The 14,041-nt window shown below is 40.1% G+C and overlaps 1 protein-coding gene across 1 annotated transcript; it reads right to left on the reverse strand.

The window, feature by feature from the left end:
• Positions 1–232: 232 nt before the first annotated feature.
• slc25a22a (solute carrier family 25 member 22a) lies at positions 233–13,634 on the reverse strand. Its single transcript, XM_030136076.1, has 11 exons — positions 13,420–13,634; positions 7,515–7,699; positions 7,284–7,409; positions 7,100–7,155; positions 6,758–6,848; positions 5,771–5,825; positions 5,020–5,080; positions 4,635–4,779; positions 4,387–4,541; positions 4,232–4,307; positions 233–4,103 (listed from the first exon to the last, which is right to left on the reverse strand). Exons 2-11 carry the CDS (start codon positions 7,532–7,534, stop codon positions 3,950–3,952), a joined length of 939 nt encoding a protein of 312 aa, XP_029991936.1. The 5' UTR covers positions 7,535–7,699; positions 13,420–13,634; the 3' UTR covers positions 233–3,949.
• Between the last annotated feature and the right edge of the window lie 407 nt (positions 13,635–14,041).

Genomic DNA, 14,041 nt, shown 5'->3' on the forward strand with positions numbered 1-14,041 from the left:
CACTCAGCCTCAGCTGATTTTTTTTTTGTTTTTTTTTTGTCTGGAGGAGCCACAATGTCATCCCCCTGCTCTTCAAAACATCACCGTACTGTGTGGTTTTCAGAGCGCTATTACAGACAAAAACAGCAGCATCAGTTCTTTTGTACCCTGACATGAAGCTAGTGGACCTTGAAAGCAGAAACAGTGTTGAGCATAAAAAGTGTAACAGGACAGAAAACTGCATGAGACAACATAAGGACAGTGAGTTTATTGAACAGCAAACTGTGACAGAGAATACAATATTTTTTTCATTTTTCCATTGCATTGCAAAGAATGCCTAGGACAACTGTGTCACTCACCACATATATATTTATTAACACCCTTCATTGAGAAACTCTGTAGATGGACAGCAGGGTGGGGGCCCTTGTTGTAAAGTGCTACAATGCACAATTCCTCTTGGAGGAAGAGAACAAAGGCCATAAGAGAGCTCAATCCCTCTTAGGTCTCCAAGGTCCCAGTTGCATTATTCATACATTGTGTAAAATTGTGATTGACAGGTGTTGTTCAATGTTTGTTTTTTTAATTTTTTTAATTCTGTGTATATGTTTTTTTTCTCCTGTGTGTCTTGTGGCTCCTACTTATTGCATATCAGTGAGCTGGTTCATGAATTTTTCAGTGAGTGTGTAAAGCACAGATCTTTAGATTAAAATGTAATAAACTCTTTACTATAATTATAATACATCTTATAATATCTAAGTTACATTCTTATATTTTATTCATTTAGAATATGTAGGCGATATACATCTTGTGGATTACTGCAGATGGGTAACATAGTGGACACCATCACATGGGTCTCACACAATGACCTGTTGTCTCAGCCCTATGGATCAAGTTTTCACAGACAGATAGACTCATAGTTCATCTCACTCAACATCTAAGATGAAAATAACACCTGACTCGAACATCATATCCAAGGACTTCTTCTGAGTATAACCAAAGTGGGCCTTGTGGTCTCTTGTGCCTAATAATTCTTTGTGCTTTCTTTGATTGTATATACTCTAAGTCAGTCATTTGGTGTTTTAGAGATCCTCTGCATTCACCTGTACCTCAACTAGGATGTACAGACAGTGGAGGATTGTGACAGATGGAAGGAAAGAGAAAAAAGAGAGCATCGGACTGACAATCAAAGAGAAAAATACAGCTGTGCCACACTAACAACTACACACCAACTACAGCACTACACAGTCAGACACACACATACAAAATCAAATACAACAAGGTCAGTGAAAATTCACAGCTGAGTAAACCAAAATAACTTGCACAACATTTTCAAGATTCACCCAAAATGAAACAAATAAAATCTGATAATTAGGAAAGGGGAGATTAAAAATGATAACAATAATCTCAACAACACAAACAATAGGCATTGTGATCACAACGACAGCATATATGAGATGAGGCAATTGGAATGTTGACAAAACTACAATATTAATTCATAGAGATGACCCCACGTGAATAGGCGGGACTTTTGCCATTTTCTGGAGGCTCAGTTGTCATCAGTCATAGCAGCTGGAGGTGCCAGTTGATGTCTAGCGGTTTTGTTGTCCCTCCCTGACCTATGGCTTTCAGTTAAGACATACATAGTGTTGAGATTTGCTAGCATGTTTCAGTCGGTATAGCCTTGGTCACAATATTGCAGCTACCTCATGAAAGAAGCACCATTCAAATACAGATGTTAAATTTACAGTCCATATTGGCTTTACCAGGTATATTTCATTTCATTTTCAGGGATGAGTAGTGCCAGTGGTCACTCATATATCCAGCATGACTGGGAAACTAAACAGAATTTCTTCATTAGTATATTATGTTTTATTTGGTCCTCGTAAATTCATCAATAGGCTGACCAAAGGATTTAACCTTAACTTGAGAAATGGCACCACCAATCAACCAGCTAAGATCTATCATAGTGTTCCTCTTTGCATACAGTAAAAACCCATCAATATGCTGCATTTAAGTTCAAATGATGATAAAACGAGTTCCTTCATTTGATATGTCCACATCATTAAAACATTAAATCACCACAATATGTATTGAGGGGGGAACTGGAGAGGTAGGTGTGCAAATAAGCCATCATGTACAAAACAATAAATCCTAAAACATAAAGTTCATATCATCTGCATATATACAATATACTTAAAGTGGACACTTTGACACAGAAAAACACATACAAATATATAGTGCTATACTGCCTATACTGAAAGGAATATTGATAAATAGACCTCACTCCCACAAATGATTATACATTAAAAAGTTGCATCGCATATCTACAGTGCAACAGTACAACTGATGAGTTGCTTAAACAGTGGGAGCGAAGAAGGAATGTGATTGGATAATACACATCAAAGTCACCTTGATCTCCGATGAGATAAACCAATGGCAGGGCTTCAGTGTCATGATGCATAAACAAGATACGACAGGACTGCTTTCCCTAGCAGCTTAAAGCAAACAAAACCTCTAAAGCAAACACGCCGAGATGTTTGGTAAAATCATAAAACACTCACAACACATTGGTTCAATTTTCTGATAAAGAAAAGGTTTTCTTTAGCTCTTTGGGTCCTGCCACAGAATTCAAGTTCTGACAAGTTTTATGAATCTAAATTGAGTATAAACTGTAAACAATAATAACTGTGCCTGGATTCTAAAGGAAATGTACAACTAAACTATGGACTATGAACTATGGCTCCACAATGGATGACTGTACATTTGAGGCCTCAGTAGGTGACATCTCAACATCTGTTAGTCACCAAATATCTACTCTTAACCTAGCATTCTAATTGTAATTAGAAATGGCAAGTGATGCTTTCATGTGAATCACACAGAAAGAAAACTGATAGTGCATTGCTCTTTGACTTTCAAGCGTACTTTCCTCTGGCCACAATTCAATCAGCGCTGTCACAGCAGGTGTTTTCCATCATCCATCAAAGAAAAAAAAACCTGGTGTAACATCAGTGATTGGGTGTGGCCAAACGTACATGGTTGACGGTGTCAACCTGTAGTAAGCAACAAAGTGGAAAATATTTTGTTCGTGGTGTTGTGTTACTTTATCTGTGTGATTTAATGGATCTGCCGTGTATACGAAAGTTCGGAAATGCATAATGCCCAAACGCTGTCCACTGTGTCTTCAGTCTGATGACAGAACAGATTTAATCTTTTAGGGAGGCAAAACAGTCGAACCATTGTGGTAGCACTAAATATCAGATGGAACCTGATCTACTTAAAAAGCCAAGGCAATCAAAGTGTGCTTGGCGCTGAATGGCTGGGTTCATTACAACCACTTACAGGAAGGGATGTGGCTTCTAAGGAAATCATAGGGGGATGTGCTGGTATAACATTACACATTCCCGCTTCTTTTCCTCAATCAAATTCATGTATTTACCTCTATTTCTAAAACGTTTAAGACATAAGGTTGGGAAAATCCATTAAATAAGATTTGAGTAGATATTCTACCAAACCTAATGTTCTTTTTACTTACAGTGTGTACATTTAATACATGGTAATATAATTCAGGAGCTAATGCTCTTTGAAAAAAATAGGTACTGTATAGCTTGCAGAACTGCAGCAACCAAGGGCAGTACATCTTCTGTGATCATTTAACAATCATACTCAAAACTGCAATAACATGTCGAAATTATGAAGCAAAATTCCTTTAGAACTGATATTTGTGGCTTAATTTCCAGACAGCTAGCTGTGCCTGCCAACTGGAATTTTGTGTGCCACCACAGGCAGCTTGGCAAACAAAGGCTCCCTCTTAGACTACTTCAACATTCAACACAACAAATTAAAACAAAAATGTACTGATTGGTCGTGCTTTGACCCAAATATGATCAAAAAACTTCTTTGAGAATGAGATGAATCCTCACGCAATTGATGTAATGCATTATGGAAGGGGAAGGCAGAAAGGAGTTGCTTCTTAGTTGTCTTTTTTAGGCAAGAAGCTGAGGAGAAATTCACCCACACCCAGGAAGTAGACCACCTGGGCAATGCCAAAAAGAGGTGCAATCACCAAGGCTCGACAGTAGGCGCCCTTCAGGAAGGCTGCTGGACCCTCATTACGCATAATTTTGCTGTAAGGAGAATAAAAGCCTGTTATATAACCTGAAATACACAGGCAGTATCAGTAATGTGCCAACAGATATGCAGCACCGTATACACTATCACACATGCTGTAGCTGTAAGGACATAATGAGGTCACCTGATACAGTCAGTCACCCCACTGTACGTGTCTTCTGTACTCCCTCGATTCAGAGACTGCAGTCTAGTCTTTATCACTGCAAAACACAGAGCTCAAGTGAATATAACATCAGTTATCTCTGCGCATGTTACTTTAAAAATGTTCACAGTGCTCACCATCAACAGGGTTGACAGCAACAGCAGCTGTGCTCCCTGCAAGGCAGCCAGATATAAATGACACGTAGAATGGAGCTGGTCCTTCGATGCCTCTTTTGCCGAAATTATTCAGGTTGGCAAAAAGGGGGAAATAGATAATAGAGAAGGGAACATCCCTACAAAAAAGAAAAAGACAGACTACGAGTAAATGTTGTTTAACCAGTAACGTGGTTGCTATAATTTCCATCAGGCTTCCAGATCTGTTTTACCTGAGCAATGTGGCACCAAGGCCTTTATATAGCCCAGCAATACCCTTTTCCCTTAGCAGCTGTCTGGTCAGCTGCATGGCAGTTGGGGACTTAGTTTCCACACTGCCTGCTGCTACCGTCTCTGGCATCAGTTTCCTCTGAGCCGCTATAAACCACAGGAAACAAAACATTACTGACAGTGAATGTACAACTATAAACTAACAGTATGTCAAGGGTTGCATGATGTGTATCACATGTATGGGCAGACATTTTGAATATGCAACAGTAAGAAGAAACAATGAAAAAGCTTCTGTATTTTAGCACATGACCACATGAGGCCACTGTTTCTCTATTTTTTTCTGCTACAGTTCATGCTTTGCTAAACCACCATGGTATTTGATCTTACCGATTCGTCCAGCATCTTGGAGCTGGATTTTCAACATCTCCATAGGAGTTGTGACAATAACCTACAAGGAAGGATAATAAAAGTGGTCAGTGAGACTAAATCTTTTAGTCAGTTTGACAATACTGCATGTACTGGCAACAGTGGAGTCAGGGTTTAAGACTGATTAGTACATCGGAGGTTATAGTTCAGAGTGTATAAGGTAAACGTGTATCTATTAGCTAAACGTCAGCTCTTGTTTTCTTCTCTAATCCACACAGTAGTAACTGGTTAACTGGATTAAGGGTGAGATAGCCATGTTCTCAGCCTAAATCTTAATCCAAGGCCTGCTACACTTAATCTAATCATGCCCCTTGTGCTTGAAGCCTTTGGCCTCATTGACAACAGGCTCTGACTCACTCACTTGGAGCACATGGCCAAGCACTCTCCCAGGGTCTTATCTGATCACTCAAACCTAGTGGCCAGTGTATTGCCTGCTAGCAGGACTATATCAGTGATTAGACATCAGTCATTAAAAATGTGCTACAGGTCATATTTAAATCACAGATAAGAAAGAGCTACAAACAGCAAGCATATTTTAACTCCCAACTCTGAGTTAAATGTGCTGATGGCTAATTCTAGCTGCAGGCAGAATGAACTGAAGCGGCAACTGAGGTGTTTGTGCATGATCAGAGTCAGACACTGGCAGTGCTAAAGGTGCTCTTCCAGATGGAGAACAGGAGGATGCAATTAGGGTAGCACTTCACTCACTCACCTGGCATGTACCTGCCCCGCACCCAGCCAGCATCTCTTTAAACAGAGTGAGCTTTCTAGAAAAAAAAGAAAGATGATAAGCAAGATCAGATTAAAACGTGATCTGACAATGTGAAAGCAAGACAACTTTATTTCTTCAGTCTTTGAAAAAACAGTTGTCACCACCTGCACTAGTGATGCTAATCTTTGTCTTCCATATCAACATGTCAGGCACAAGGGCAGATTAATAATTCACAAGGTGAGTGGCTGAGCCAGACAAGTCAATCATTTATCAGACTGCATGTTTGTCACCATTGAGATGGAGATAGATGTCCCAGAAACCTTCAGATTTATTTACGTAGACAGTACTCACAGGGGACAATGAGTGCTAGCCTTCTGAAACACTGTAGTAGATTGCTAATATTTGACATGTGATGGCTACCATCCATGACTGCCCAATATGACAATATATAGTCTGTCATTACAGAAAAATGTCTATAATTTCCTGATATGCTCTATGGTTTATTTTATTAACAAACAGATCATCATTTGGATGTTTTGGATTGTTTCACCAGCATAGTTTCAGGCAGGAAATTCATACAAAGACAATAAAAAAAACAAATATGGAGGACAGAGAATATAGCACACGATGGGTATTTGTTAAGTAAATAAGAATTCTATGTGATTCTTCACCTAAACTATCTATTAACTGATTTTACATAAAGACATGTGCTGTTGTAATATGTACCATTATCTGGTTATGAAATATCACAAAGCCTACTACCATATTTTATGTGTTAATAGGTAGAACCAAACAGTTAGCAATCCAGTGTGATAAATTTGGGCCCCACAGGAGATGACAGAGTGCTGGAAGATTAACTTGATCCTTGGTGGAAATACAGTCGGCTAATGTGTCAGGTTACATGTTAGTAAACACTGCAGTTAATCACAGTGTGAATGAGGGGAGTGGGTGAGTGTCAGTCAGCCTGTCAGCACTTTCATGCCTCACCCATCTTTGGAGAGGTGATGCCTGAAGAAGTCGTTGGCAGCCAATTTAATGGCTTTCTCTGGCGTGACTAGTGTTAAGTTCACCGCCGCTCCTGGGAGGGTAGAAAGGACAGAGAGAAACAAGAAAAGCAGAGGACCAAAGTGGAAAAAAATGAGAAAATCAGTGAATGAGGTGGTCTACAGAGGAGGGTTTTTCCAGATAACTGACTGCACAAGACAGACACTGATCATCTGATGTCTGCAGCTCAAAGTACAAAAGCAATGCTTCATGTCACTTTTTGCTCTTCACACCCTCAGCAAGCTTACATGATAAAGAAAAGAATCACTGGAGTTGAAAACTTACCTCGGTACATCCCAAAATACCCCTCTGACCGGATGGTCTTAATAAGGCAATCTGACCTGTAAGATGACAGTTGTGACATGTTAGTTGAAGAACCTGTGACAAACTGGGTAACAGCTAATTCTGCTGTAATGTGTTTCTGTTACTTAGATGCTGTTCAAATGTAAGTAAAGTACATGTCTCATACATGCTGGTGTAAAGGCGACTTCCATTTTGCTGGTTTTGCAAGCGGGTCTTAGCCAAGTCAATGGGAAACACACAGGTCACTCCAATTAGGCCAGCGATCCCCCCATTGATCAATTTGGCAGGCAAACTGGATGAAGGTGATCACCACATAAAAACATGACAGGTTACTTCGTAAATGCAGGAATGGGAATCAGTGGCATTAACAGAGTGAAAAAGTCACATTGTAGTTTACCTGATCTGCTTGTCAGCCATTTATCTCAAACCCGGGATAGTCAGTCTGTTAATCTGTCTGTTAGCCGTCACTTGGTTGCTGTGCTTGTCTTTTATTGTCTGTTGCAGATGTGTTAGTGTCCAAGTGGGATTATTCTTTGTCCGCTCGACTGTTTGTAGATGCTGCTCACAAAATTTAAATAATATCTGTAAAGATAGAAAAGTACCTATTCATTTACCAGCTTGTGACTGCTAAAAGTAACCTTGAAACATGATACAGTACATTTCAAAAGTGAGAATCAAGCAATAATACTTTCACAAATGTACAACATTATGATGTTATGCCACTTTAAATAGTCTGCAATAAACTGCACACAAGTGGTTTGAGATCAGTTAATTTTGACTTCTACCTGTTCATTTTTTAACTTATATCAGATAAGAACATATTAATAATAATGGATTAGATTTATATAGCACTTTTCTATGAACGCATACTCAAAGCGCGTACCATTATTCATTCACTCTCACACTGTGGTTGTGGTAAACTACATTTGTAGTCACAGCTGCCCTGGGGCAGACTGATGGAAGACTGGCTGCAAATCTGCACCTATGGCCCCTCCGACCACCACCAGACATTCACCAGTGTGAGTAGCAGTACTAGAGGCAAGGAAGGTGAAGTGTCTTGCCCAAGGACACAACAACACATGGACAGAGCGGGATTCGAACCGCCAACCCTTTGGTTATTGGACAACCCACTCTAACATCTGAGCCATGGCCACCCCATGTTACAATACATCATCAAATGTACTACTACTCTGTCTGAACAAAAGAAAATAACCCCTGTGGCATTAAGATAAGAAGACAAAATGACAATTCTTGAACTATCAAATGTATCATCTTAAACAAAAACATCTGATTACAAGTAAGTGCTTATTGTCTTGAGGCTGAAAAAAGGCATTCATTTTGCTTAAAAAAAAAAAAAAAAAAAGTTTTTGTTGTGCACAATATCATAGGATATATTTCATTACAAAACCTTAGTGCTACACAATTAGACAACACAGCTCAGTTCTCTTGATGTAGAGCTTAGGACATCACTGTGGAGAGATTATATTGTGTTAAACAAATCTATCGTCACTGGAACATCTGTGCATCATGCGTGTCCTTGAACACCCATGTTTTATGCATAAGCCATTTATTTAACTGTGAAGCTGTAATTATGGAAGGGAAACCCAGTCCTCTGTAGCATGAAGCCATAGGTTTGAGCAACAGATGAATAATGTCTGTTGTGGGTAAGATGCTCCCTATTTTTGGTACATAATACCCTCAGTATGAAAAGATGCTTCCCATTTCCCCTTTCATTTTCTCCACCCCCTCCATTCTCCAATCACATCCTGCCTCTGCCTGCGCAACCCGCCTCCTCCTCTCTCTTCCTCACTAGCCCTCCCCCATCGTTTCCCTCAGTCACGAGTCACGACTCTCAAACACGACGTTCCTTTCTCAGATCTTTGCTGACTTGTAGGTTTCTTTGTTAAGTGCATATGCGTACATTTGTAAGACCCCAAGTGACGTGCTGCTAATTCCTCAGATTCTGCTTCAGAGAGGCTGCACAGCCTGTGTGAATGCTGACGTGGTCTAGTATGTTTAGTTTGGATGGGGACTTAAGGCCAATGTTTGCTCCAGAGGTACAGACAGTAGGAGGACAGGGGGATCAGAGGAGGTCAGTATCTCTACTCTCTATTGGATGGGAGTTCTCTTCCTTTCTCCCTGGAGCCTCACAGCCCTCCACCCACTCAACTGCTTGTGTTCACCCAGTGGCCATGCATCAAACTCACCAAAATCTCACACACTAGTGATAACAAGTCCACTTTGTCAGTCTGCTACTTGGTACTTTTGTCTCCATACTTCCTGTCTCTGACTTCCTCATGTCCCTACAAGCATGTTCAGTCTTCAGAAACAGCATTTTTAATTTCACTTGCTCTCTTTCTACCATATTTTACATTACACTACATGTACAACTGCAGTCTCACATGAGTCACCATCAAACTGACATCTCCCTCTGTCTCTACAAATCCTGCAGCTGCAGACCCATCCACTTCAGTTCATCTGAACCGTACAACTGTGTCCACACCAGGACGTTTATTTGACCTGCAGACATAGCCTGGCTGTGCTGGCTTGTCATGACAATTGAAGTCTGTATGAGTACAACTGGTGCAGTGTGCAGTGTCCACTGAAAAGTGGCAACACTCACCAACCAAATCTCCAAGGAATTTCTTTTATTCTCACAGTAAGAGAAAAAAATAACAAATTGTCTGGGCACTGTAGAGAAACTGGTATTTCTTCTCTTCAGACCCCACTTAATATATTGTTAAATAACCACACCTATAGGTTTTTAATGTAAAGACTCAAGAGTGTTCAATCTTGGTTGACACTACCCAGAAGGCAAAAACCAAAATCCATGAATGAAACAAACCACTATAAAACTATGTGACCTATCTCTCACACCCTCACACAGAGGTCATATTTTTAGTTTGCACCTATAGGGCAGATAAGCACTGATGAGTAAACAATAGAAAAAGTGATTGTGCAACCTGGCTGCCAAGTAAATCTTTGAACTTAAAACATAACCCGGCCCTTTAAATCAGCCATTGGACATAGTTGATTAAAGAGTGACTTAACAGTGCGGGGACAAACTGAGACAGATAACAAAACACTTCTGACCCTTGTTCATTATTTCCACTTCAAAACTCAGGTAATAAACACCGCTTTACTATCAGGAATACATAACTCAAAGAACCTTGTCATGAATGGTGCATGAAACCTTTAAGTTAAATGATTAATAGCATTTGGCGCAATTATCTAGTCCATGTAATCCACTAAGGTTTTGGCGGAGGGTGTGTCACTAAGCATTAAGTTTACACACTGTATGAATATGAAATATGGAATAAATGGAATAATGAGCAAGCACAACCATTGCAATGCCCATACACATGTTTCAGTATGACTCTTCTCAAAAAACAAACAAACATACTATTACTGATGATCAGGAACAAGAGGAATAAATATACAGTGCCTAGTCTCAAACAAAGGTTTCAATTACCATTTAAGTTTGTAATAACAGACAGACATGGCAACCAGTCTACAAACTTAAAATCAAAAAGACTTTATATTATAAAATTCCATTTTTTTTTTTGCATATTTAAATACATAAAACAACTGATTGGAGCATTTAAGGTTAAAATTTCCTCGTTATAATACATAAGAAGGTAATTATTTGAGCTGCACCATCAGATAAAAATAAATAAACTGTCTCTGTAAAGCACAAGCAAGATAATTAGACCAATGGGAGTCTAGCATGGCTTCATTCTTCAACTGATCAGCATGTCTCAATTATTGACTTACAGAACTATAACCCAGCAGATATGGAAAATCAAGAGATAAATCCTTTCCTGTGTTATTACTATGTAAACCTACATGCAAATTATAGACCTATTATTCAAATTAACTTGAAATGAAATGCCTTTACCTTGTCCAGAAAAGCTTCTTTGAATCCCTTTTTACTCTCGAGTGTCACAGAGCAAAGCTTTTGCTGACTAAATGACAATGACTTGGTGAATGATAGGAGGAAGTGAGTAAGAGGCTAGTGGCAAGGCTCTATGCTAGTCTGCGCTCCTCTCACATGACTGTGGCTAATTGAATAGACAGAAGAGGGATGAAAAATCACATAGCACTTTTTCAGTAGCTGTGAGAAGGCTGTTGCTACCCTTCCATCTGTCTCACATGGACTGGTCTGATTATTGCACCATGGATCTGAAACCATCATAAGAGAGTACTGAGGACTGTTCGAGAGATGTGCATATTTCTCAGCCCTCTCATAAATTTGCAGCTATTTCACAGAGGCCAGAGCAAACATAACAGTAGAAGTCAAGTCTCAAGTCTACTCAAGACATCTATCATTACTTTTCTACTGCAAAATTCAACAGTCTCATTGTCTCTCCTGAAACACTAGTGTAAGACTGCATAACATGACTCACTTCCAACTTAAATTGATGTATCATCTGCTGTGTATTTGTCCTCACATTGATTTGACAGCTGCTACACTGGTGTTGTCATTCTTTTTTTTTCTCAAAGATTTATAAAAAGCAGCCTATTTTTGGATGTCAGAGTGGAAATAAAGGATGAAATTTGTGGTGTCACAGATAAACCTGATTACTATTCCGTCTTCCTACAGCATCAGGATTATAAACCTAATACCTACTTATGAAAGCTCTCTCGCAATCTCCATTTACAACCAGTGGAGTTATGATCTGGGCACGTGCCAGAACCAAGTACAATCCCACTACATGTGCTCTGACTTTTTGTTGTGGCCATTACACCTATGCAATTAGGTGTAATTGAACAAATAAAATAGACAGAGTTTCGCTTTCAGGTAGAAAAATGGCCCTTCAGTGCAGAGAGGTGGTGTAAAGTTTAGTCCCTCCTCTAACAACACAGGTTTCCCTTGTGGCCCAGTTTCCAGAAGTCACCAGGGGTTTTTCTCTTGTCTTCTCTGTTCTACCTCCCTCTCAGCTTTCCCACAGCCTTGATCGGGAAATAATGATCCCACTGTGAATGGACTTTACAGAGAGAGGGGGGAAAAAAAACAATTCTGCATTGAAGCATCTGATTACATATTACAGAATAGCCTGAGTGTCTCCACCTTTCACAGTCCAACACAACATCCTCCCATAGACACTGGTGTACGCCTTTCTGATTGAGGGCACATATACTGTTGACATTTAGCAGCCCTTGCCTTGGGGACTTCAGTCCAGCTTTCATGGAGAGCCTCACGCCTGTACTCTTGGTTGGAGATTAAAAGAATGTGAACACAACCAGATTAGGGCGAGTAAAAGGTTGTTTTCTGCTGTACCAGACTAAAGGAATGTTTAAAGCCAAAACATTACAGCCAACACTTCCATAAGAAAGCACAGGATGTCACCCTACACCCAAGAATGGCTCATCTCATCAATAATTTCAAAGCTGCAGGGATGCTTTATTACACACGCTGAGCACTGTGAATTAAAGTTATTTCTTGTACACCGATGCATTACTGTCTGCCTTGCATCTTGCATTGTATATAAATGATTCCGTATGTGCTTCTAGGGAGCATGAGGCCCTGAAAGATAGGAGAATAAAAAACACAAATGGCTTCCAGCTGGTGATTATGACTAGGCAAACATTCCTCAGTGACTGTGCTCTACCTTAGATGATGTGAACGTAAATATAAAATGCACTTGTATAAGATGTAGCTGCAACATGTCTGTCTGTTAGAGGTGAACCAATGAAAAGGGGGGGTGGGGACAGTTTAAGTGGGTTTACCCTCCACTACTAGCATCCCTGCCCACATGATAATTACACCCTCACTGCTGTGCAGAAGCCGGTAGGAGGCATTTAAAAACCAGGTTAATGTATGGCAGTGATACTAACCATACTGAGCATGTTAACATACACACCAACCACCATTTGACAGGTTTCTGTATGACATGATAATAAATGACAGATCTATACACAGCGACAGAAAGAGGATCTATTACAACGACCAGTATTCCATTATTTCGGTAAAATAGGCTAACGTTTATAAAGACATTGTGATAAAATATTAAAGTCAGGAACAGGCCTATAGGCTGCATCTTTAAGGCGACCACAGAATAGAAATGCTAGTCTTTACAGATAACGGAAAATGATTTGACGCGTCGGTTAAAACACAAACACCACCTCCCAGGTTGAATTTTAAGCTAGTTTTTCATAACGCGTAACAGAAAATAGAGGGAATTACGCTTTCGGTGTCGCTTTCTGTTATTCCCCAGGTATATTGAGCAGATTCAAGCATTAGACACATTTCCCTGAATCCACTTTTCCCCCCTTTCCTTTGCATCCCGTTATGTACATACCGCAAACAGCCCGTTTCCGTTGTCCCTGTGGAGCGGCTGTGCTTGAAAATCAGAGTGTGTTGACCTCGTATGTTTGGCTGACAGACCGACAACAGCTAACCTACCGGTGTTACTAGCATTTGAGTCTAGTAAAGGGACGTAGAGGAGGTGGGAGTGAAGGATAGGAAAGAGGGAGGAGAGGGAGGGGGAGCAGCCAGACTGGAGATGGAGTAGGACTCAGATAAAAACACACACACACTGGGGTAGAGCGGCGGCTACTGCGCCCCTAGCGGAGCGTAGTGGAAGCGCTGGCACTTTTTTTTTTTTTTTTTTTTTTTTTTTGTTGCGTTTGCAGCAGCGGTGTAAAGGTGTTGGGGGGGATTGGGTGAAGTGGGGACCGCGTCATCGTGACGATTCATTTCAACCCGATGACCTTGAAAACCAAAATAGAAATACAGTAGAGCTGGAAAACTGGGGATCAGGAAGAGGATCCAGTGATGCACAGCCACCTATGACTCACTGCAATACGACAGAGTATTTAGGCCAGAATGATGGAAAAAACCCAATATTTATGCAGTGCTTACAAGGCAGAACATTACTAGAATAAACAGTATATTATGGTAATTAAGAATTTGAAACAATT

The sequence above is a fragment of the Sphaeramia orbicularis genome, chromosome 6 (genome assembly GCF_902148855.1).
Source record: "Sphaeramia orbicularis chromosome 6, fSphaOr1.1, whole genome shotgun sequence".
NCBI lineage: Eukaryota > Metazoa > Chordata > Actinopteri > Kurtiformes > Apogonidae > Sphaeramia > Sphaeramia orbicularis.